This window comes from Phoca vitulina, unplaced genomic scaffold (assembly GCF_004348235.1).
Source record: "Phoca vitulina isolate PV1807 unplaced genomic scaffold, GSC_HSeal_1.0 scaffold53, whole genome shotgun sequence".
Classification (NCBI taxonomy): Eukaryota; Metazoa; Chordata; class Mammalia; order Carnivora; family Phocidae; genus Phoca; species Phoca vitulina.
In genome coordinates this window covers 9,208,367-9,234,891 of record NW_022589756.1, presented here as the reverse complement: position 1 = coordinate 9,234,891, position 26,525 = coordinate 9,208,367, and the positions used below count along the sequence as shown (strand labels likewise).

The following is a 26,525-nucleotide window of genomic DNA, read 5'->3' as shown; positions in this document are numbered from 1 at the left end:
CTTTAGGTTTTTGGCAGATGCCACTTACTGAGTTTATTAGTTCCTTGTTTGTAAGTGGTATTTATTTGTTTTTTAATCATGAATAAGTATTTAATTTTATTGAATCCATTTCATTACATTTATTGAAATGATAATGTGGTTTTTTCCCCCCATTTAGTCAATCTATTAGTCTAGTATGGTAAAGGGTGTGAATCTTTTTCCCATGTTAAAACAACCCAGTAGCCCTGGGATCAGCCTAATGTTATATTTTTAAGTCATTATTAAAATCAGTCTGTTGTTTGTCTTTATTCATGATTGAGATTGGTCTTGAGTTTTCTTTCTTGCACAGTTAACATTTACTGAGTTTCTGTTCTTTGTACCACATTCTGTGAAATGACAAGTAGATTGTTTGTATTTATTTGACTCTGCATTCTTTGTGGTAGTAAATAGACATCCCACAGTGTACCCTTTTGAGTGATGTGATATTTTACCACATTATGAAGTTTTTCTTACCAGTCAAGATTTTAAATTTTGGTTTATATTCTTCTTAGATCAAGTTAGTTGGTTCTTTTTACTTGGGATCTTTGTTGAATTCAGTATATATTTTTATGGAGCACAATTGAGTCCTTTTAAAAACAGGTTATTGTTTTAAAATTCTTTCTTTCTTTTTAATGAGCAGAAGTCGTCAAACGTTAAAAGTCAGAGAGCACAATGTTTTGGGACCCTATGTCGATGGACTTTCCAAACTGGCTGTCACAAGCTACAAGGTAATAATCTCCTTTCTGTAAACTGCTGAAATTCACTGTAGCAGATTATTTCTTATTTAATTTCTGATGATTATTTTTCTTGAAATTAAAAAAAATTAACAGTAGCATTACTTAATAAGCTACTTTTTACAAGGATTTTTCTTAAAGAGCTATATATGGCTATTAGGACAGTTTAATTTTGAGAGAAGGTATACACATTTGCAAAACATACGTTTTTTTCATATTTTAATGAGCTCTAAGGTTGTGATATTCCTTACAATTGCATCTTAAAATTATATATAGCAGCATTTTTCTTCCCTAGTAATGCATAAGATAATGAAGTTGCCTATGGTTTCATTGATTTAATGAAATAAAACATATGAATTGGGTAGTTGGAATTCAAAGTCTGTTTCTAAATTTGAGAGGATCACTCACTGGCCTTTGATTCTCTTCATTTTCAAACTTACAGTTCTGCTTTGTGTGGATCCATCAGGCTTTGCGTGTTGGGGAAATGGGGGTGGAGTGAGATGCTGTGATGTAATGTACATTGAGTTAAGAGTCAGAGAATGTTGATCTGGTGACACTTAATCCTCTTGTGTGACTCTTGTATGACTCTGGATCACCTACCTCACTAAGCCTCTTTGTCCCCATTTTTAAAATGGAAATTAGTTTTATTTTCTTGACTATCTTATGAGGTAGGTCCATTTGTTTTTTTGTTTATTAATCATTTCTATCATTTGGTCAATGATACTTATTTAGTAAACATTAGATACTTCATTTGGTAAACATGTATTGAACACCTGTCATGTGCCAGACATTGTGCTGGGTGCTGAGGATATAAAAAGTGAATGAGATGGTCCATTTCCTCAAGATGCTTATAGATGTTATTATAAAGATGTTCTAAAACAACATGATTTTAAGAGCAGTGAGAAATGCATGTTTAGGATTCATGGTAGTTTGGAGGAGGGGGTACCTAACTTAAAGGGACATGTAGGTATCTGGGATGGGTGGTGTCTAGGAAGACTTCCTGGAGGAGATCGAATGAAATAATGTGAAAAGTCTTTGAGAATGCTAGGGTTTGATATAAATGTTAGTAGGTATTGTTATTTTAATAATGATCATTTGAGAACTTATTTATACAACATTGGAGAGAAATCATGTTTTTGAAGGCTCAGAGGAGATTGGAAAGTGTAAAGAGATATTCTGCTTGTTTAAGAAATTAAAAGGCCCAATACAGAGTTTATGCATGAGACAACAGATTGGGGGCCAATAAATAAGTGTGGGCTAAATAAGGTGAAGCTTTTACATTAAGTCTCAGGATTGTCAGATTTAATAGATCTAAAATGGATTTGGAATGGTTCTAAAAAACTGTGAATTTTACTTTTTGTGTTGGTTTTTCCATTTTGGTGCCTACTTAAACTTCTCTTTGTAGTTAATGTTTCTACTTCGAGGCTTTTTATTGATCATATTGAATTTTTTCATAAACATTATTTTTTTTCATTGATACAGCAAAATAGAAAATTACGATTTTCAAAGTTTTTCATATATATGTGTCAGTTAGGATTGTGTTGGTTACAAATAACAGGAAAATATAATAGGATTTAAGTTCTTTGGGACATGAATTGTCTTCCATTTTGTTCCTTATTTATTCTCAGAATTCAAAATGTACCTGTCATGTAATAGGTGGCTTTCATATATTATTTACGTGAACAAATGAATGAATGAAAGAATGAATGGTCAGAGGGCTGATACAGTGGCTCCAAAGATGCTTTTGGGGACCTAGATTCCTTCCAACTCTCCACATAGAGCCGGCTCTGTGGTAATGCCCTTATTCTCATAGTTCAAGATCTTAAGCTCTTAGAACCAAGATGTGAGAGCATGCCTACTCCCTTTAAGGAGAATTCCCAGATGACTTTGTGTCTCATTCGCTAAAACTTAATCCTACGGCCAGACTGAGCTGCAAGGGCATCTGGGAAATGTAGTCTCAGTTCCACTGCAAGGTGCTCAGCTATGGGTTCCTTTACTAGAAAGAAAATGAGACAGGGTAAGAGGAGACAACTGGTCCACCCTTTCATACATACCATCTTTCTTGTTCCTCGTTAAAAATCCTTGTAAGGTAGATTATATTATAGCTCTGCATTGTTACTTATGAAACTAAAATTCAGTTTGGTTCGTAACTATTTTTAGAGCTTATGACATTTGAAAAAATGAAGATCCCATCCCATGATCTTTCAAGTGCATCATGCTATCTCCTTTTTTTTTTTTTTTTAATATTTTATTTATTTGACAGAGAGAGACACAGCGAGAGAGGGAACACAAGCAGGGGGAGTGGGAGAGGGAGAAGCAGGCTTCCCGCTGAGCCGGGAGCCCAATGTGGGGCTCAATCCCAGGACCCTGAGATCATGACCCGAGCCGAAGGCAGACGCTTAATGACTGAGCCACCCAGGCGCCCCATGCTATCTCCTTTTTAACAGCAATGGCAATGAAGGAGTAAATCTGCAGAAATTTAGTTTCTTGATACTCTGTTTTCAAAAACAGGTCTGGTATAAAATACAGTAATGTGGTGACAGTGTAATGCCTGCATGAAGGGGTTACAGTTATTTTTGTTTGTTGCTTATTCAAATAATCTGATTTAACAGTTGTCTTCTATTGCTTCTGTCATTAAAGAAACTAAATTTCTCGATTAGATGAAGTTTGGCACAAATCATTTGTCCATCTTATGGGTCTCCACATGTGGCTTCTAAATTTTTCTAATTCTTGGTCAAAGCTGCTATTTTATTTGGCACCTACAGAAAATACATGTGTTTTGTTTGAGTTTTCAGAGACAGTATTGGCTGTTATATTCTGTGGGGCTTAATGTTCGTTGAGAAGCAAAGTATAAATGTGTAAACTCCAAATGTGGTTGACTGAGTAGTGAAACTTGTAATGCATTTCATAGGATAGCGGAGTTTTGATGTTTATTTGACAGGTAATGAAATGTGTGTCTGTGACTTGTTTCTACTTAGGATATTGAGTCTTTGATGTCTGAAGGTAACAAGTCTCGCACAGTTGCTGCCACCAACATGAATGAGGAGAGTAGTCGATCTCATGCAGTCTTCAAAATCACCCTTACACATACTTTATATGATGTGAAGTCTGGGGTAGGTATTCACATGCTTGACCCTTTTTTTTTTTTTTTTTTTTAATATTTCTAAAGTGGATCATGATTTATCATATTCTATTCCCTTCATGTGTTAGATGACTTAAAGTCCTAGCCAGCCATGGATATATTAGTTAGGACTCAGCATGACATAGAAGCCACTGTAGGTAAACAGAAAGGGATTTAATGGAGGGATTGGGTGATTACAGAGTTTTAGAACACTTGAGAAAGAATGGATTCTAGACTGAATCTCTAGGAATAACAATGTAGATATCATCCACCAAGGGTGGTACTACCTCTGAGCTGTGAGCTCAGGCCTGCCTGATACACAGGAGTTAGTAAAGCTGCCTCATGGTGAGGGGAAGCTGGAGAATGTAAACTGAGACACTTGTAGAAAACCTCCTATTTCCATGATCCTCTTGCCAAAAGAAAAAAGCCAAAACAGGCCAGGGGGATGACTTCTGCTTTGCTTCTGCTTTCCAAATCTGAAGCAAGTATATCTGCTTGGCAGAACCTAAGTCACATCCTGAACCCTGGCTGCAATTGAGTGTGAGAAATGCAGTTTTAAGTTCCTCCCTGTCCAACTAAAGGAAGGTGGGACAGAAGTTAAACATGCTGATGGTTCACGGTCTCTGCCATAGCAATTTTTGAGCTTTAAAGTTGGATGGCTAGCTGTATAAGCTAATGTTAACTCTAGCTGATTTAGTAGAGATTGTTTTGAAATGTTACCTTCTGCTAAACAGCTAAGTATTAGAAGGAATAAACTATACTGGGGAAATTGTACTATAAAATCAGTAGATTTGTAGAATGATTTTTGAGTATTTGGTTTTGAACCTTATGAAGAGTAAACAGAGCCAGAAATGTATATGCTTCTACGGCACTGAAAACTTTTCGTTTTTCCTCTTACTTTTTATGTGAATATTTGCGTATTTTATGATGATGCCTACCCCGCAGCAAATCAGTTTCAAATACCAGAAGCTAAAATAATCATGCTGGCAAAATGCTATATTTTGGCAAGATTTTCTTTTGCTGAAAGCATATTTTTCTTTTTTTTACCATCACAGCAAGATTAGTGTAACAACAAAAAGTTCTTTGTTTTCTATTTCCTTTTCAGCATAAAACAAAAAACATACTGATGACTTTTTTTTTTTTAACCAAAAGTACTTTTGATTTGGGAAGCTGAATATCCTTTTGTTAGCAACATGTTTATTTATGGAAATAAATATAAATGTATATATTAAAGAAAAGTTTTAAGAAATGAACCAGTCTATAGATTTGGGCATTGCTTTTCCACATTTCTTGTATTGCTGCTGAAGTATAAAATATCTGTTATGTGTGTGATTATGTTATGGAATATTTTTGATAAAGGAAAATGTCAGTATATATTTATGTATATGTATATAATAACTAGAGAAATATGTAAATTTAATACCTGAAACTATGAAATAAGGGAATTACTATATATAAATAATATGAAAAATATAAGAAAGTATTGAGTTTTTGAGAGATCCTATTATGTAAAATATTAATTCTTTTAAGACCAATGAGAGTTGCAAATATTTTTCTCTCAGGGTTATTGGTAAATATTTTTAGATTTTAAGCAGTTTTATATCATATTAAAATTTGTATTTTATAAGTGCTTTCATATAATTCTCTATGGAAATTTTGTTGGGGGTACCTGGGTGGCTCAGTCGGTTAAGCATCATTGGCTCAGGTCATGATCTCAGGGTCCTGGGATCGAGCCCCACATCAGGCTATCTGCTCAGCAGGGAGTCTTCTTCTCCCTCTGTGCTCCTCCTCTCTCTATCAAATAAATAAATAAAATCTTAAAAAAAAAATTGTATTGGGTTCCCTTTAAAATGTCCCATTTTGGGGGGCACTATTTTCTGAGATAACTTTCACTCTTGTCTGGGTTAGTAGAGTTGGGTATAATTTTGTATCTATCTACTACTAGACTATACAGTTTTCTTATACTGTTTTTTTTTTTAAAAAGATATATTTATTTATTTTAGAGAGATCGAGAGAGTGCATGCTGTGTGTGTGTGAGCAGGGGGAGGGGCAGAGAGAGAGAGGGAATCAAGCAGACTCCCTGCTGAGTGCAAAGCCCAACTCAGGGCTCGATCCCAGGACCCTGAGATCATGACCTGAGCCGAAACCAAGAGTCGGATGCCTAGCCAACTGAGCTACTCAGGCGCCCCTTCTTACACTGTTTTATAGCAGTGCAAGCTAATTTTGAAATAACAGTAAATAATGTTTTAATAAAGGATTTAGATAATAAACTCATTTGGTAGAGATGTAGGACTTCCTATATTCTTTAACTGTTTATTAGTATTTGTTGATTTACTTTCTAGACATCTGGAGAGAAAGTGGGCAAACTGAGCTTGGTTGATTTAGCTGGCAGTGAGCGAGCAACGAAAACCGGAGCTGCGGGGGACAGGTTGAAGGAGGGGAGCAACATCAACAAGTAAGTTTTCCAGAAGCTTTTATTATTTTACTGATTTAAGAGCCAAATGGGGGAACTTCTGTGGTTATTAAAAGAATAAGATGCTGGAATGATTGAAGCTATAATGAATAAATAATGGAGAATTTTTTTTATATATATATAGGCCTGAGCCTATTTTATGTTTTGTTGAGATGTCTGATGGGGCTGAGGAGCACAGTCGTCAGAGGTTTCTCAAGAGCAGCTGTATTGAGATCTGGGGCTCGGTAATTGTCCTGGCGACTGTTCTTGTGTATCGTAGGATGTTTAGTGGGATCCCTGGCCTTATCCACTAGATGGCGGTAGTACCTGCCACCTCTCTTTCCCCACCCCCAGTTGTGACAACCCAAACCTGTCTGTGGACCTTGCCAACATCTCCCTGTAGGGGCACAGTAGCCGGGTCTAAGCTATGGAAAAGGACCAAGGTAGTGGTCTGTTAGAGTCCAGCTGTTGATCTCAACATGGGTGTCACTGTCTGAACCAACATCAGCTTGTGTACTAGCCACATAGGGCTTTCCCTTGTATGACTGTTGTGGTGGTGCTCATTTATACCAAGAAGCTAGGGTTTTATAAAGTAATACTTTTGTGTACAAACTCCTTCATATAGTTATATGTTCTACCTCAAGCTAAATTATTAGCTCCTTGTGGGCAGGAATCCAGAAGGATGCATTATGAGAGTAACCAACTAGAGATCATAGAAGATCATCATCCAGATGCTATGCTATTATTGTATTATTGAATGGTGATATACATATAGATAAATGATATTACGTATGATATGTGTGTAGATACATATGATATATATAGATACCTCATGTACACACATACATATATGCAAATGTTTTTGCCTTATACTAAGTTTTAATTAATTGTATTGTGTTTGTGGCTTCCTTTCTTAAAGATATGTGGTGTTTGTGTCTTTTCTTAACCTAGAGGTTTGCTATTTACAAAAATGAAAAAAAGTAATTGAGCTAAGCAGTTTTACTGCTTGTAGTAGTGTTAGAAGGATATCAGCTTTTAGAGTTTATGTGTTTTTAAACTGAGCAGCAAAATGCTGACAACAGTGCTATTCTCATGCAGGTACAATGCATCTTGATGTTCAGTTTTTGTGCTAAAATGTGACATTTGATATTCTCAGTTTTTTATGATTATTCCGGTTTGTTGCACCATGCAGGTCCCTCACAACCCTCGGTCTGGTTATCTCAGCCCTAGCAGATCAGAGTGCTGGCAAAAACAAGAATAAATTTGTTCCATATCGTGACTCAGTTCTCACTTGGCTGCTCAAAGTAAGCTCCCACCCCCACCCTTTCTGGCATACTCTTGGTGGTTGGTAGAAAGGAAGAGAAGAGTAGACTGTTAATCCCTCCTATCATTTCTTTTACCAGTGTTCAAATTTAAAATCATTACTCTCTCACATGATAATCATGGATTTAATAGATTAAGCACCTGATTCATCAGAACCTGGAAGGAATGGGATTTGAGGCACACAAAACCACACAGTTGCCTTTGAGATTTTGAGGTGTAGAAGAAGAACCTCATGCTAATCCTATAGCAGATTGAGTCAAAGGAAAGGATTGCCACTGTCTTATAGACTCCGCTGGACTACTCTGTCTTTCTCACAGACTCCTTTTGTTTGACTGACATTTTGGACCTTGTTTTTCTGATTAACATCAAGACTACTCATGATCACTTTAATTTACTTTTAGCTTTCTAATGTTGTTTAAAGATACGGAATAGAGCACACAGTCATTCATTTGTTAATTGATTCAGTATGTATGAGAGAAATGGAAATGAGAAAGAACAAAAGCTATGAAGTGCTTATGAGGAGAATGTAAAGAAATGTGGGACCCTCCTTGCCCTCTAATTGCTCAGGGTCTGGTAAGGGAGATAAGATGTGTACACAAAATATTATAACAAGAGTCAGTGATTCCATGAGAGAGATAGTAAGGACACGCAATAGGAGTTTGGTGAAGAGAGAGGCTATTTCCAGGTCTCTTCCAGTCCTCAAGGTCCCTTTAGTCTACCGAGGTGGTGTGGTGGATTGGATATAGGATTAGGAACTAGAGGATAGAAAATCCAGTGACAGTTTAACTCTGTATAGAGTTGCCAACCTGGAACAAAATATTTTACTTAATACTCCTTTTCCTTTTCTATTTTTTTTAAATGAAGAAGTAATTTAATGAGCCCTGTGTAGTTTTGTGATGAGTTATTCTCTCATCGATCAAGAATTTATTGAATGCCTGTTACTGTGGTTAAGGGGTTGAGAATATAAAGATGAGTTAAGCACAGGTTTGCTTAGTAGAAGACACAACTTTTTTTTTTTTGGCTATTTTTAAGTTTTATTTTAATTCCAGTATAGTTAACATACAGTGTTATATTAATTTCAGGTGTACAATATTCAGCACTTCCATACAACACCTGGTGCTCATCACAAGTGTACTCCTTAATCCCCATCACCTATTTCACCCATCCCCCCACCCACCTCCCCTGTGGTAACCATCAGTTTGTTCTCTATAGTTAAGAGTTGGCTTCTTGGGCACCTGGGTGGCTCAGTTGTTAAGTGTCTGCCTTTGGCTCAGGTCATGAACCCAGGGTCCTGGGATCGAGCCCCGCATCAGGCTCCCTGCTCCGCGGGAAGCCTGCTTCTCCCTCTCCCACTCCCTCTGCTTGTGTTCCCTCTCTCGCTGCGTCTCTCTCTGTCAAAAAATAAATGAAATCTTAAAAAAAAAAAAAAGAATTGGCTTCTTGATTTGTCTCCCTCTCTCCCTTTTTTTTCTTTGTCTTCTTTGCTTCTTTGTTTTGTTTCTTAAATTCCACATATGAATGAGATCATTTGGTGTTTGTCTTTTTCTGACTAACTTTGCTTAGCATTATACTCTTTAGCTCCATCCACATCTTTGCAAATGGCAAGATTTCATTCCTTTTTATGACTGAATAATATTCCATTGTGTATATATACCACATCTTCTTTATCCATTCATCTGTTGATGGACACTTGGGCTGCTTTTGTAATTTGGCTATTATAAATAATGCTGTTATAAACGTATGAGTGCATATATCCCTTTAAATTGGTGTTTTTGTATTTCGGGGTAAATACCAGCAGTGGGATTACTGGATTGTAGGGTAGTTCTATTTTTAACTTTTTGAGGAACCTCCGTACTGTTTTCCAGAGTGTACCAGTTTTCATTCCCACCAAAAATGCAAGAAGGTTCCTTTTTCTTCACATCCTCACCAACACTTGTTTCTTGTGGTTTTGATTTTAGCCATTCTAACAGGTGTGAGCTGATATCTCATTGTAGTTTTGATTTGTATTTCCCTGATGATGAGTGATGTTGAACATCTTTTCATGTGTCTGTTGGCCATCTGTTTGTCTTTGGAGAATGTCTGTTCATGTTCGTCTGCCCTTTTTTTAATTGGATTATTTCATTTTTTTGGTGTGGATTTGTATAAGTTCTTTAAATATTTTGGATACTAACCCTTTATTAGATAAGTCATTTGCAAACATCTTCTTCCATTCAGTAGGTTGCCTTTCAGCTTTGTTGATGTTTCCTTCACTGTGCAGAAGCTTTTTATTTTGATGTAGTCCTGATAGTGTATTTCTGCTTTTATTTCCCTTGCCTCAGGAGACATATCTAGAAAGATGCTGCTACGGCTGATGTCACAGACATTTCTGCTTGTGCTCTCTTCCAGGATTTTTTGTGGTTTCAGGTCTCACATTTAGGTCTTTAATCCATTTTGAGTTTATTTTTGTGGATGGTGTAAGAAAGTGGTCCAGTTTTATTCTTTTGCATGTAGCTGTCCAATTTTCCCAACACCATTTGTTGAAGAGACTTTCTTTTTCCCATTGCATATTCTTTCCTGCTTTGTCAAAGATTAATTGACCATATAATTGTGGGTTTATTTCTGGGTTTTCTATTCTGTTCCATTGATCTATGTGTCTGTTTTTGTGCCAGTACTATTCTGTTTTGATCACTACAGCTTTGTAATATAACTTGAAATCCAGAACTGTGATACCTCCAGCTTTTGTTTTTCAGAATTGCTTTGGCTGTTTGGGGTCTTTTGTGGTTCCATACAAATTTTTGGATTGTTTGTTCTAGCTCTGTGAAAAATGCCTGTAGTATTTTGATAGGGATTGCATTAAATGTGTAGATTGCTTTGGGTAGCATAGATATTTTAACAATATTTGTTCTTCTAAGGTGACACAACTTTGACTTAGTCCGTGACATGTTTGTAAAGGAAGTTGGGTTTTCTCCTAGTTTCTACTCTGTCAAAGGGTTATTGGTATTCAACTTTACTTTCTAAAACTCTGCACACCATTTAAGCATGCTTTATTAAGTGAAACTGGCCACAGTAGAAAATCAGGTAGAGTACTTCCTTTGGCCAAAATGCAAAAAAAATTAGAAATTTAAAACAAAAGGATAAATAAGCAAAGTTTGATGATTAAAAACCACTTGTAGATAACTCTTGAATTTAAGGGGCATTACAAAACATTTCACTACCAAGGAAATAATTGTGCTGGTCTTCACGTGTCAGTAATTAACCTTGAAATCTCATTTGTTTAATTTCCAGAAGGAATTTCGATAAGATATTAATTTCTTCCTCAGACTTTCCACAGAAGTATTTCTTGATCATTCATGATTATTCCCGGGATGTGCCTGATTTAAAAGACATAATATTCACTGTTGTGTTGTTTCATTGTTATTACCTCAGTCCATTTAAACAAACACTAGGAAGTATCTTTTATGAAGTTAATTCACAGACTTAAAATGGCCCAGGTAATTATTGAGTATCCATTCCATAGGCTGGAGGCCAGGAGAATCAAGTACCATGCAAAGCGCTTCATGTACATGATCTCATTTACTTCTCTGAAGGCAAATGGTAGTGTCCCCATTTTACAGATGTGACAGTGGTCGCAGAAACAAGATTGGAATCAGGGTTGACCTCGCTGCCCATCTTCTCTTGCCTAGGCTATATATTGTACATCTTGCCAAAGGTCACTTTTCATTAGAAGGAGAAGCACTTCACTTTTACCAAATGTTAAGAGAAACTTGTGAAAATACTTGAACTGAGGAACAAAACTGAACATTTTAAAAAGTCAGTTTATCTTCTCTTTAGTAAAATTAGGTTGTAATTGTAACCTCTGTGTATTAATTCTTAGGCTAAAAAAAATGAAGTTTTCTTGATTTTTGTCATACTTTTTACTTAAAAAACATATGACCTTCCACAAGCGGGGCATTTTTACAAACTTATTCTGATGTTTAAACATTTTTCCCAAAGACCTCTCGGAATCAGTTGATACACAAATCATTCTCCTTAGAAGTGGCTTTTATGTTCCTTTCGCTCTCTCCTTCTTTAATTCTAAATTAGTCTAAGTCTCCCCGATCCTTGTTCGATTTCATATGATTCTAGCATCGTCCAACATAACTATCATTGAACTCATAAAATTGTTCATAAGGTTTGCAGTTTCTTTTAAAAGTGTTTTTGCATTGTATTTGCATTATAATTGTGTTATGCTCTTGATATTTACAGCATCTGGGAGTCAGAGAAAATGACTGCCCTTGGTGATTTGTTGGGGGATAGATGTGAGTGCTCTTCTCGCTCTTCTCTAGCGCTTCTCTAGGTGGGTGGAGTGGTTACTCATTTGGTAAGTGGTCAGTGGAGAACTGTTTCTTATTTTTTTTTTTTTTTTTTAAAGATTTATTTATTTATTTGAGAGAGCGAGAATGAGAGAGAGTACATGAGAGGGGGGAGGGTCAGAGGGAGAAGCAGGCTCCTCGCTGAGCAGGGAGCCCGATGCGGGACTCGATCCCGGGACTCCAGGATCATGACCTGAGCCGAAGGCAGTTGCTTAACCAACTGAGCCACCCAGGCGCCCGAGAACTGTTTCTTATTAAGAGGTTTTTTGCTTCTCTGTGTAATCTTCTAAATGTGAACCTCTTAACATCAAATAATTTCTGGTAATAAATGCTCAAATAATGAGTATCTTTTGACTTAATCCACCTTTTTCCATTATTACTGCCACTTACCTAATGGAAGCAACTTTCATCTCTTGCCTGGACGATTGAAACATTTCCTTCGAGCTTTCCATTCCACCCTTTATAGTAAGTTGTAATATCTTAAAAATTAATACTCTTCTTAAACTTCAGTCTCTTCAGTAACTCTCTTACAGGCCATTATGATAAAGTCCAAATTCTTTAATGACTTGTGATTTACTAGGCCTTCAGTATTCTGACCCCTCCCTATTTCTTACTGTTCATCCTGCTCTTGCTGTGATCAGTTGTAGCTAAGTGATAAGTACTCTTACTTCTAGGACTTTACTCTTACTCTGCTTGGAACGTTCTTCCTCCTCTCTTCAGTCTCTCCTCCTACATCCCTCCGCACTAGCCTTTATCTGGATGATGCTTATTCATCTTTAGGTCTCAGATATCACTTTCTCTGAAAGTCATCCCTAACCTTTCAAGACTGGGCTTTCTGCTCATTCTGTTTTCTATGACCATGCTGTGTTTATCCCTACTCTAGTTCTTACCATATAGTGTTTGCTTACCAGTGTCACCCTCTTGATGGTAAACTCTGTGAAGAGCTGAGTGAGTGAGTACTTTCAGCTCTGCTCTGAATAGCGTTATGACCTTTGGTTAAGTCTGTCCGTCTTCCTGGGTCTCAATTTCCCATCTGTAAAATGAAGTAATTTCATTAGATTACTTCAAAGAGTTCTTTCAGCTTTAAAAAGATCCTGCCTTCCAAAATTCAGTTTCTTTCCTATGTCCATTTAATTTTCAGTTGCTACATTTGAAACAAAGCTCATCTGATTTGCCTAATTAAACAATTAAAGAGTAACAAGAAGCTTTATACTTTCTCCTTGAATGAGTGCCAGTTCTTTTGTTGCTATTTCCTTCTTGCTAATGGCACGGGGCCATTTTTGAATATAAGCATATTGTTACTCTTGCACAAGGGCTTTTAAAATATCAAGTATTGGGGCGCCTGGGTGGCTCAGTTGGTTAAGCGGCTGCCTTTGGCTCAGGTCATGATCCTGGGGTCCTGGGATCGAGCCCCGCATCGGGCTCCCTGCTCCGCAGGAAGCCTGCTTCTCCCTCTCCCTGCCTCTCTGCCTACTTGTTCTCTCTCTCTCTATCTCTCTGTCAAATAAATAAATAAAATCTTTAAAAAAAATAAAAAATAAAATATCAAGTATTTGTCGTTTGCCAGGTTTCCTTTTCTCAGCACAAGTTGAAGCACAATATCTATGCCTTTTCACGTTGGTCATTATTGTCACAAACCCCTTTTTACCCAGTAGCATTTGCTGTTCATGTGGGCTAACAGAATGCAGTAGTTCTTGAAGGGCAGCACTCCCCATGGTGCTGCTAGTGACTGAACTGTAATCTGAGATGTCATTCCTGTGATCTTTATATATAACATTGGAATGTCATTAATGTGCGTCTTGACATTCTTGTGTAAGTTGCCAAAGCTGGGCACCAACGGTGTGAGATCAGTATCTAGAGGCGAAGAGGAAAGCAAGCAATCATACAGACTTGGCAGAAGTCACTTCTGCCTTCTAGAGCCCAGATTACTTATGTTTCCTTCCTTTTCATGTGTTAGAGTGTATTTCCTTCAGAGGTAGAATTAAGATGTGTTTTCTGTGGAAAACCGAATTTTCAGTAGTGGATTGTCACATTGTCAATCACACACACACACGTTGTCTGGGGTTGTATTGAACTGTTAGCATGACCTAGGGAATTATTTTGTCTCTGGTGGTAGGACAGAATAACTTGGAAAGCTGTCTGGCCACCTTACTTGTTCCTCAGGTCTGAGCTCTCTCTATATTGCCAAGTGTGACTTTGTTACTGTGTAATTGTGGGTAGCTGTGAGGGAGTAAAAGTCATATTGGACTTGAAGGTGGAACACCACTGGATTAGAATATTGTTCAGTTTACTAGTTCCGGATCTTTAGGCAGAGTATTTGACCTTCTTTGTTAAACAAACCTCTGGGTTTTTTTTTTAATCAGTAAAATAATCCAATTCACAAAAGGCTGAGAGGACTAAGTCAAGTCTGCCCAAAGATAGTATAAATCACAGATTGCGCAGACAAATTTTAGATATGTTGATATTGGAAAAACTTTATATCTTCAAAAGTAAGAATTTTATATCTGTCCAAAGCTGCCCAAAGTAGAGTTGGCTTTCTTATGACCTGTGATCCCCCATATTGGCCTGTTTTAGTCTTCTCTCTATCTTGAGAATCTATAATTCAGTGATATTCTATTGCTGAAAGAATTGAGTCTCGGGGCGCCTGGGTGGCTCAGATGGTTGAGCGTCTGCCTTCGGCTCGGGTCATGATCCCGGGGTCCTGGGATCGAGCCCCACATCAGGCTCCTGGCTCGGCGGGGAGCCTGCTTCTCCCTCTCCCTCTGCCTCTCTCCCTGCTCATGCTTTCTCTCTCTCTATCTCTCTCAAATGAATAAATAATCTTTAAAAAAAAAAAAAAAAAAAGAATTGAGTCCCTTTTTTTGGGTAATTCTTCTCATCTTGAGATGGTATGTTAGTGTATTATTAGTTATCTATTGCTATGTAACAGGTTACCCCTAAAACTTAACAGCTAGAAATAGCAATCATTTATTATCTCATAGTTTCCATGGGTCAGGATTCTGGGTGTGGTCTAACCAAGTGGTCTGGCTGGGGTCTCTCACGTGACTGCAATAAAGTGTTATCCGGGGTGGTCAGTGCAAGGTTTGACTGGGGTTCGATCTGCTCAACTAAGTGGTTGTTAGAAGGCTTCAGAAGACCTGTTTCCAAATTCACTCTTGAGGTCTCTTCATAGGGCCACCTCACCTCATGACAGTGGTTTCCCAAGAGTGAGAGAAAACACATATAACAGAAGCCATGGTCTTTTCATAATCTCATCTCAGAAGTGACATGCCATCTGCTCTATTCTATTCCTTCTGCTCTATTCTGTTCCTTAGACGTAAATCAAATGTCCTGCTTAACTCAAGGGAAGGGGCTGGGTACTGAGGTATGAATACCAGGATGTAGGGATCATTGGGGGCTGTCTGAGAGGCTACCTGCCGCAGGTGGATTACATTCAGCCTTTGGATGGTGAAGTGGAGTCGGGGTGGACTTGATTTCTAGTTTTGTAATAATGAGTTATATCCAGTTATTTTTTTTTATTGCTTTTTAAAAATTTTATTATGTTATGTTAATCACCATACATTACATCATTAGTTTTTGATGTAGTGTTCCATGATTCATTGTTTGCGTATAACACCCAGTGCTCCATTCAGTACATGCCCTCTTTAATACCCATCACCAGGCTAACCCATCCCCAACCCCCCTCCTCTCTAGAACCCTCAGTTTGTTTCTCAGAGTCCATAGTCTCTCATGGTTCGTCTCCCCCTCCAATTTCCCCCCCTTCATTTTTCCCTTCCTACTATCTTCTTCTTTTTTTTTAACATATAATGTATTATTTGTTTCAGAGGTACAGGTCTGTGATTCAACAGTCTTACACAATTCACAGCTCTCACCATAGCACATACCCTCCCCAATGTCTCTCACCCAGCCACTCCATCCCTCCCACCCCCACCACTCCAGCAACTCTCAGTTTGTTTCCTGAGATTAAGAATTCCTCATATCAGTGAGATCATATGATACATGTCTTTCTGTGATTGACTTATTTCGCTCAGCATAATACCCTCCAGTTCCATCCACGTCGTTGCAAATGGCAAGAGTTCATTCTTTTTGATGGCTGCATAATATTCCATTGTATATATATACCACATCTTCTTTATCCATTCATCTGTCGATGGACATCTTGGCTCTTTCCATAATTTGGCTATTGTGGACATTGCTTCTATAAACATTGGGATGCATGTACCCCTTCGGATCCCTACATCTGTATCTTTGGGGTAAATAACCCAGTAGTGCAATTGCTGGGTCATAGGGTAGCTCTATTTTCAACTTTTTTTTTTTTAATTTATTTAATTGACAGAGAGAGAGACAGAGAGAGAGGTAACACAAGCAGGGGTAGTGGGAGAGGGAGAAGCAGGCTTCCCGCCGAGCAGGGAGCCCGATGCGGGGCTCGATCCCAGGACCCTGGGATCATGACCTGAGCCAAAGGCAGTCGCTTAACCAACTGAGCCACCCAGGTGCCCCTATTTTCAACTTTTTTTTTTTTTTCCTATTTTCAACTTTTTGAGGAACCTCCATACTGTTTTCCAGCGTGGCTGCACCAGCTTGCATTCCCACCAACAGTGTAGGAGGGTTCCCCTTTCTCCACAACCCCACCAACATCAGTCGTTTCCTGACTTGTTAATTTTAGCCATTCTGACTGGTGTGAGGTGGTATCTCATTGAGGTTTTGATTTGGATTTCTCTGATGCCGAGCAATATTGAGCACTTTTTCGTGTGTCTGTTGGCCATTTGGATGTCTTCTTTGGAAAAATGTCTGTTCATGTCTTCTGTCCATTTCTTGTTTGGATCTTTTGTTCTTTGGGTGTTGAGTTTGATAAGTTCTTTATAGATTTTGGATACTAGCCCTTTATCTGATATGTCATTTGCAAAATCTTCTCCCATTCTGTCGGTTGTCTTTTGGTTTTGTTGACTGTTTCCTTTGCTTTGCAAAAGCTTTTTATCTTGATGAAGTCCCAATAGTTCATTTTTGCCCTTGCTTCCCTTGCCTTTGGCGATGTTTCTAGGAAGAGGTTGCTGCAGGGGCGCCTGGGTGGCTCACTCGCTGGGCGTCTGCCTTTGGCTCAGGTCATGGTCCCAGGATCCTGGGATCAAGCCCCACATCGGGCTCCCTGCTCAGCGGGAAGCCTGCTTCTCCCTCTCCCACTCCCCCTGCTTGTGTTCCTTCTCTTGCTTTGTCTCTCTCTGTCAAATAAATAAATAAAATTCTTAAAAAAAAAAAAAAGAAGTTGCTGCAGCTGAGGTTGAAGAAGTTGCTGCCTGTGTTCTCCTGTAGTTATTTTTTAATGTTCTCAAGTGGAAGTAGTTTTTTGAATTTGTTGGAGCCCATTCTAAAGCCCATTTCACCAGACCGATCAGTTTTAGCGTAATGAAGATGAGTGTCTTTTCTTTAGCACCCTTGTCTGAACTGTAGAAGTTGTTGTGTAGAAGATAAGCCTGTTTTCATAGTTTTTGGAGTGCTATCAGAGGGAATAAAATCAGGCACCTTCAACATATCTTTTGTTTTATAAGACTATAATTATACCTTATGTTTGAAAAAATTCGCAAGGTGCCTGATAGCTTGTAACAGCAACACTTTCTGAGCCATTATTTAGGCTTCACAGAGATTCCAGGGACATAGCATTATGGAGTAGATTGTTGGTAATCACTTTTTGATCAGATAACAAATAATATCATGATTGTTCAGTTTCTCTAAGGAAGATTTTTAGGCATTTAAGAAATCATTGTTTTTTGAGTAGCCTGCTTAGAACCAATTGTTATTAAACTGAAATAAATGTAGGCTTCCTTGTATTTCCCTGTCTTTTCTTAAAAACTAAATCTCCTTTCTGCAGAAAAGTAGCTTGGCAGAGAAGAAAGAACATGGGACCTGAAGTCAGTATATCTGTATTTTAGTCCTAGCTTTGTCCTTAAATATGTGTTTGACCTTGGAACGTTCTCTCACCCTATCTGACTTCAACTTCCTCATATGATGTTTTCTTCCAGCTTAAAAATCCTACTCAATTTCTTTCTTCATCTAGGACAGTCTTGGGGGTAACAGCAAGACAGCCATGGTGGCCACCGTCAGTCCAGCAGCCGATAACTATGATGAAACCCTTTCAACTCTGCGGTATGCAGATCGTGCCAAGAACATCGTGAACCATGCTGTGGTGAATGAGGATCCTAATGCACGAATTATCCGGGATCTCCGGGAGGAAGTAGAAAAGCTCCGAGAGCAGCTAACCAAAGCGGAGGTATAAGGCACAGCCAAGCCACACTTTATGGGTCTAGGAGAAGCTAGAATTTGAATTTTCTTCCCCTTAGCTATAAGTGATAAGTACTCCACCTAGAATTTTTGAGTTTCCTATAGGAAGAGAAATTTGAGATGAGTGATAAATAAAGACAGATAGATGGTCATAGTTGCAATTTAGCGTTTTTACAGATGTGAAAGGATTGAACAGGAGGAGAGAATAAAGGGAATTGAGAAAATGTTTCTTTCCACAGTATAGGTATAACTAAGAATAAAGGAGAGAGGGAGAGAGATGCTTGCAACAAAATGTATGCAATTTTAGTGCAGAAAATGGTGGAGAGTGGACATAGACTGATGGGGAGAGGATTCAAGCAGATTTTGTTGTATCATTTGTTCACTGGTTGAAGGCAGAATGGAAATCTTTTTTTTTAATATATTTTTTAAATTTATTTATTTTGACAGAGAGAGAGAGCGAGAGAGGGAACACAAGCAGGGGGAGTGGGAGAGGGAGAAGCAGGCTTCCCGCCGAGCAGGGAGCCCGATGCGGGGCTCGATCCCAGGACCCTGGGATCATGACCTGAGCTGAAGGCAGACGCTTAACGACTGAGCCACCCAGGCGCCCTGCAGAATGGAAATCTTAAGGAGTTCTTCCACATCTTAATCTAGTTTTTCCATGTTGTGGCTTAATTATGTTTATAGAAAAAAATATTTTATAGCATCTATTTAGGGGTGCCTGGGTGGCGCAGTTGGTTAAGCGTCTGACTCTTGGTTTCGGCTGAGGGTCGTGGGATCGAGCTCCATGTTGGGCTTTGCATTCAGTGGGGAGTCTGCTTAACATTCTCTCTCCCTCTCCCTCTGCCCCTCCCGCTCATGCTCTCTCTCTCTCTCTCAAATAAATAAATCTTTAAAAAAAAAACACCCAACTATTTCGAGGTGCTCTGTTTCCACTACCCTTTGTACATTCTGTAATGTATGGTGTTTATGTTCCATTACTGAATTTGAAACCTATACAGTTCTAACCTACAACCAAATGCTCATCCTCTTTTCAAAGGTGAAATAAAATACCAGATTCAGGATTTCTAGTTTAATTAGCATTCTGTTCCCATGATTTCCCAGCACTGTGGGACTCTTTCCTGGGGTTGGGACCATAGCCCTTTTCTTTCTTATAATCTGTTTTCTGGTAGTAAGTTGGTAAAATACATGGTCAAACAATTATCTTGGTTATATTTTTGCCCGTTGAAATTTATCCTTTTTTTACAGGGATAATTTTACAGTTCATCAAGATTCTTTAAAATTTTGTTCCTGTCTTCCTGGTATTAGTAACACCATTCACTTTACAGCATGTACACATTTTGTCAGTATATACTTGAATCAATACCTGAAGTCATCAGTAGAGACTAGAATGACTCCTGTGTATTAGTCTAGATATATGACCTATTGGGATTTAAAAATAAGCCCTTGAGAGCTTGAACTTTCTGTCCCTCTAAATGTAATTAGATCTTGGGGCCCTTGGGTGGCTCAGTCATTAAGCATCTGCCTTCGGCTCGGGTCATGATCCCAGGGTCCTGGGATCGAGCCCTGTATCAGGTTCCCTGCTCGGCGGGAAGCCTGCTTCTCCCTCTCCCACTCCTCCTGCTTGTGTTCCCTCTCTCGCTGTCTCTTCTCTCTGTCAAATAAATAAATAAATAAATCTTAAAAAAAAAAATGTAATTAGATCTTCACAGTGACAGTAGGTTGGAAGAGAACAGTTAAGTCTTCCTTTCAAGCCCTCCTTTGGTAACTGAATGACCTTTGTGGGATGCCTACAGTCTGGATGCTCTGTGTCAGTGGCATTCATCGTTCTGGTTTAGGTAGATCAGAGACCTCAGTGAATTGTAGAGCTGAGAGGAGGCAGATTGTTACTTTTATCCTTCTGGATTTAGTTAGTGCTTTCTTCAGGGCATGGTACAGACATTTCATGAAATAAACATTTTCTTGTAGGCAATGAAATCTCCAGAACTGAAAGATCGGCTAGAAGAATCAGAGAAGCTAATCCAGGAAATGACTGTGACCTGGGAGGAGAAACTAAGGAAAACCGAGGAGATTGCACAGGTTTGTGCTTCCTGATTAAAGCAAGAGAAAGCTCGTGGCAGTTTGTGCAATGCAACTCATGGCCTTTCTGGTTCCTTTTTTGATTTTTAGCTTTGAAGATGGCAAATCTAGCACCAGTAATAAGAACCTAGATCCAAGAGTCTCTATTTTACAAAGTTAATTTGAAGGATAAGACATAATTACAATTAATAGTTCATTATGTAGGAAATGTTTTTAGGGTCATAAGCATTTTTTAAATGAAGTAGCTACTTTGTAGCCTCTGACTATGAACCCCCAATTCTATTAAGTGCTTTGCTTACCCAAACTACGAACTTACCCAAACTAAGAAATTATTAGTGGTCGATACTCAGCTATAATAGTATTAGTATATACTCAGTAAAAGTAATATGAAATACCTAAATCTGAGCTGACTATCTCTTAGGTTTAGAATACTTAATACAGATAGAGTTGTGAAATTTTAGGGAGGGAACATTAGCACTTAGAAAGAATCCTTAATGTCCAGTTGTCTACTTAATAAAAGAATTACTCCGTGGCATTCCTTTTAGGTGGTTATTCAGCCTCCGTTTTAGAAATATATGTGGTAATGTGGAGGCCAATACCCTGTTGAACAGTCTTTTCATGATTGGACAGCTGTGATGACTCTAATAGTAGCTATTTAATCGAAATCTTTTATTCTTTCATTTCTGCTCATGGTCCTTAGTTTGTTCTTCCAAAGCTAAGAGAATGGGTGTCCCACATATATACAGTAATTGAGAGTAATAATAATAGCAAATATTTATTGCATACATCCTGTTGGGCCCTGTGCTAAGTGCTTTTAAATACAGTATTTTATTTAATCCCCCCAAGAGCCCTGTAAGACAGGGACAGTCATTACCCAGATATTTAAGGTAACCTCTGCCTTCTTCCCCTCCTTTTCTAAAGTTGAAAATCTCTGGTGTTTTCAACTGTTCCTCATATTAGTAAATACATAGAACTTGCTACTTTTGTCACCCAGCAGGTTCCATCTTTAAATGTGCTGTCCAGAATCAATTTATACACCAGATGTTGTAGGATGGTACAACTATTATGTAGCATAAAGTGGCTATGATATTAGTGCAGACTAATTTTTAAATATTTTTTATTATAATCATTTTCAAAATAGATAAAAACAAGAGAGAAGAGTATAATGAACCCACATGTGGCATCTCCCAGTTTCATTGAAGATCAACATATAACCAATCTTGTTTTATCTGTATCCCTACACTGGGTTATTTTAATGCAACTCCTTCAAATTACAGGGAAGAGAACATTCCAGTGTATGAACTTTATTTCTCATTACATATTTCACTTTTTGTTTTTCATAAATTATAAGTCATTCTAATAATTATTCAGTTTAGAACTAATTTGTCTGAGCCTTTTTGAGCTACTCCAAAAGTAAACATTGACTTTGAAGTGCTATTGTATTTGAGTTGCTTAGCTGATACAAGGCAGTGTAGGTCTAAGTGATATTGCAGTGCTAATGCTGGTGAATCTAACTGTTCTCTTCCTCTGTCAGGTATCCCTTTTGAGGACTGTGCCTGATTTTATCCAGCACCTCATTTAACACCTTATCTTTGCAAGCCCCCAGGCTTCCGTGCTGCTGAGCTTGCTTCTCCTCTCTCAGGGAAAAAGACGTAGTCTGTTGGTCATTGACCTTTTTTCAAAAGAGACTAGCATTTCCCAAAATGTATTTCTGGCAATATAGCCACCAATTGTTAATAAGTCTTCTGGGAAGAAAAATGGTCCACGGTCAGATAACTTTGGGATGGTCTCCCTAAAAATAGCAAAATCCTTAAGCTGTAATTTAATTATACTGCAAACTTACGTTGTGGCCCTAGTTAAATGACTTAGCTTGTCTTGTCTTTCTTCAGAATCAAAGGCTTTTGGTGGCTGTGACTCATTACCACTTGCTATTTATATATAGGCAAAGACACCCTGCTCTGCCCCAATTCATATTCCTTAATCCTAGAGCATTGGTTACAGGAGTCATGTGTATTCCCCTATATGCATACTTTTGTATATCGTGTGGATTCAGAGGCAGGTAGGCACAAAAAAGAAAGGTTCATATGCTTATGAAAATAGTACTTGAATGCATATGCAAGTTTTATTTTGACACATTCACAAGACTGACGTTTTGAGTGCTCACTCTGTGTTGTGCACTGTGCTAGGTGCTAGGAATTCACAGTGGGTATATAGGATCCGTGCCCTCATAGAGAAACGGTCAAGTAAACAAGTATGAGTTACCAAGTATGAGAACAAGTATGCTTCAGATAGAAGAAACAGGTGTAAAATCTCTTAAGCTCAGGAGCGCATTCTTGACACTTTCAGGGACCTGGAAGAGTTCCATATAACTATAGCATAGGCTTTGAGAGTAGGAATGATAAAACATGAAGACGGAGAGGAAACGGGCCAGATCAAAGGACCTGTGGACTTTGTTGAGGGAGTCTGGCCTTTATCCTGGCTGGGGAGTCACTGAGGCTATCAAGCAAGAGAGCGCATTGAAAATTTGGCCTTTTGTAAAGATCACAGTTGGTAAAACAGCTTTGCTCATATGCACAGAATTAAATGAGAAAGACAAATTCAAGATGACAGGTATTTTCAAGAATGATAATTGAGAACTCGGTAGAATACTTGGTTGCTATTGGTAATGCCTTTATTTCTCAAAATAAAAAAAATTTTTTTTTAAAGATTTTATTTATTTGACAGAGAGAGACAGTGAGAGTGAGAGCACAAGCAGGGAGAGGGAGAGGGAAAAGCAGATTCCCCGCTGAGCAAGGAGCCAGATGCGAGGCTCGATCCTAGGACCCTGGAATCATGACCTGAGCCGAAGGCAGATGCCTAATGACTGAGCCGCCCAGGCACCCTCAAAATAAAGTTTTAATTAACAAGATAAAATAACATTATATAGTTTGGAAAGAGAAAAAAGGCAATAATCTCTAATACCATGTCCTAAGATAACATATTTGAACTGTAAAGTTATTTAATAATTATTCCAGTGTACGACCTTTTATATCTTGCTGTTACGCATTAATAGTAGTTACGGAATAGTTACGGAATTAATAGTTCTCTAATACATTTACAGGAGCGACAGAAACAGCTTGAGAGTCTTGGAATATCTCTTCAGTCTTCTGGGATTAAAGTTGGGGATGATAAATGCTTCCTTGTTAATCTGAATGCTGATCCTGCTCTGAATGAACTTCTGGTTTACTATTTAAAGGTGAGGTAACAGGCTTTGCTACTATTTCCTGCTGCAATAGGAACAGTATTTCCTGGTATTTTTTTTTTAAACTTAGAGAGCCATGCTTATTCCAAAATAATGAGAATTAGCAAATTGTTTTTATTTGAATAAGCTGAAATGTAGAAAATCTTGAGTTTCTGGGATTAGTTTCCCTTTTTATTTATTCTTAAGATTTATTTATCTATTATTTTAGAGAGATAGAGATAGAGAGAGTTGGGGTGGGGAAGGGGCAGAGAGAGAGAGGGAGAGAGAGAATCTCCAGCAGACTACCTGCTGAGCACAGAGCCTGACATGGGGCTCAATCCCACGACCCTGAGATCACGACCTGAGTCGAAACCAAGAGTCGGACACTCAACCAACTGAGCCACCCAGGCACCCCTGGGATTAGTTTCCCTTTTTAGTCTTTGAGTAATGTAATTCAACCTAGGAATATAAAACATAATATTCTGATGTTATTTCCAAGAAACTAAGTAACTTTAGCTACTATTATTGACTGTGATTTATACCAGGGAGTTAAGTAGATAACTTTAAAGCTTAAAGGAAGACTTTTTTTTTTTTTTAAACATTTTTTTTTTTTAAACATTTTTTTTTTTTTTAAAGATTTTATTTATTTATTTGAGACAGAGAGAATGAGAGAGAGATAGCACATGAGAGGGGGGAGGGTCAGAGGGAGAAGCAGACTCCCTGCCGAGCAGGGAGCCCGATGCGGGACTCGATCCAGGGACTCCAGGATCATGACCTGAGCCGAAGGCAGTCGCTTAACCAACTGAGCCACCCAGGCGCCCTTAAAGGAAGACTTTTAAAACTAAATGATTTATTAGTAGACTAAAGCTTTCGTGGTTTATACGAAGCACACCTTTTTGTGAGTGGTTAGATTACAAGAGGAAATGTTTAAAGAAAGTTATGATGTGAGGCTACTTACTATGAGTTTTGTGTTTCCAGTAATTTAGGAAAATTTAAAAATTTGGATCATCAACTTATAAAAAAAAAGAAGAGGTCACTTAGAGACTGAGAGGGTCAGAGAACGGAATAGAAAAAAACCCAAATAGTGATGTGTGTTGAAATCTGTAAATTGTGGGACATATCAGGGAGACAAGAGACAACTTTAGAATGAGCAGGAATCCTGAGCCACTACATAAATTATGAGGAGCTCATAATCGCTTTGTCATGCCCAGAGCATAAGTGAATTAGGTAATGGACTATAGTATTCTGACATGTGGTCAGTAAATATTAGGAGGAAATTTTTCCCTCCCTTACAATATAGGCACTATATATGTAGATTTAACTAAGGTGACTAGGAAGTTAAAGATAATGAGCCGGTAAAGTTGGAAACTGCTTTAAAATTCAAGCCATGTGGCATCATTTCTAAAGAGACTAAAGAATTCATGCCGCATTGGCTAGTTTCCCAGTTTTTATCAGAGATATCCTGGCATAATTGGTTTGTGTTATTTTGATAAAGCCCCTTTATTAATGAGTATCTGATACCATGTTTTATTATGCTATGAAGTAAATCGTGTTTTTGATACATGCAGCCTGTGTGTGCTCCCAGATGTTGTACTCAAGTGGGAGCAACATGAGAGTAGCAGGGAGATGACCCGCATTTTTGTCTGGATGTGTGATCTCAAGTCCATTTCCCCTCCAGTCTACAGATTCCTCCTGTATAAATGGATGCTTTGTCTGGCTACCTCACAGGGTTCCTGTGAGGATTACATGAGATTTACAAGCACTTTGTAAACAGAAGCACTATATAAATATAAAATATTCCACATTTCTTATTTGATGCTCTGTGTGGTACCTTCTGTGTATTATCCTTGTCTATTAGAAAAAAAAAGTGTACAGATCACATCCTGTACTGTGTTTCTTACTGATGGTGGCAGCATTTTGTGTTAGGGTTTCAGCTGCAGATATTCATATGCTTTAGGAAAGGTGTAGTATAGAATAGGACTCAGATATTCTGCCCTTTTTATTTCTCAGAACTCTGAATTCTTTTTCTTTCTGATGTGATGAAGTTCAAATTGGAACACACAAACACATACGCCCAATAAGAAAAAAACCTGATTCATATCTGTTCCTTAACTAAAAAATTAAACAAAGAAACTATTTAAAGACTTTTGGAGGGTAATCAAAATATTTCTGGTCATCTTGTGTGGGGGTGTCGGGATTCTGTTTCAGACTGTGTGGTCAACCCTGTTTTGGCAGAGTTTGAGGCAGTGTTGATTTCTTCACTGCCCAAGCTAACCCCATGACAAAAGTATATTCATGACCAAGCACATTCAGAAGGATGATCTCAGTCCAAGAACAGTTTTTTGCTTCAGTAAAGTGATACCATGATGTGGGAAGGAGGAATTTGGAGGCTGAGCATTTTATTTTATTTATTTATTTATTTATTTATTTATTTCTTGTCTTCGAATTCTGAAGTCGATTTAGATGCTGGGCAGATGACTTCACATCTCTGGGTGATTTTCAGCACCCCATCTATAAATGAGGGCACTGGATTAAATGATCTCTAATGTTTTTTCTAGTTCCAAGTGGTATGAGTCTCTTCCAGAACAGAATCCTCCATTTATTTGTTTAGTCTGGAACTGGCAGAGGCAGGGTATGGTAGCCAAACCGTAGATGGAACATAACGCCCAAGATGATTTTGCATCTAATTTGCATGCATGGGCAATCCTTGTGTTGCATGGTTCCAACACGCACAAATTCCAGTTACCACAATTTAGTAAATAATGTTGATGCATGCCACTGCTGTTTGTGAGATTTTACATATGCAGCCAGAGAAACTTAGTGAGGGTGAACTTCTCGATGTAAGTCATGAAAGTGTGACGAGAAGGATAAAGATGTCCCAAAGGGAGTGACACCAGAGAACACTTCCCATTGAAGGAGCTCTTGGAAAAATTTTGCAGCGTCTGGAGTACAGAGGTTAAAACGGTAGATGCTT

The 26,525-nt window shown here is 38.2% G+C and overlaps 1 protein-coding gene across 2 annotated transcripts in view; it reads left to right on the top strand.

Annotated features, from left to right (window-relative positions):
• The window catches only part of KIF13B (kinesin family member 13B), a 200,012-nt gene that overhangs the window by 74,737 nt on the left and 98,750 nt on the right, over positions 1-26,525 (top strand). For both annotated transcript variants that reach the window (XM_032389219.1, XM_032389218.1), the window contains exons 7-13: positions 659-746; positions 3,731-3,865; positions 6,216-6,328; positions 7,518-7,629; positions 18,032-18,244; positions 20,221-20,331; positions 23,432-23,566. In XM_032389219.1, the coding sequence (XP_032245110.1) occupies positions 659-746; positions 3,731-3,865; positions 6,216-6,328; positions 7,518-7,629; positions 18,032-18,244; positions 20,221-20,331; positions 23,432-23,566 (907 nt within the window). The remainder of the gene's footprint in view (positions 1-658; positions 747-3,730; positions 3,866-6,215; positions 6,329-7,517; positions 7,630-18,031; positions 18,245-20,220; positions 20,332-23,431; positions 23,567-26,525) is intronic.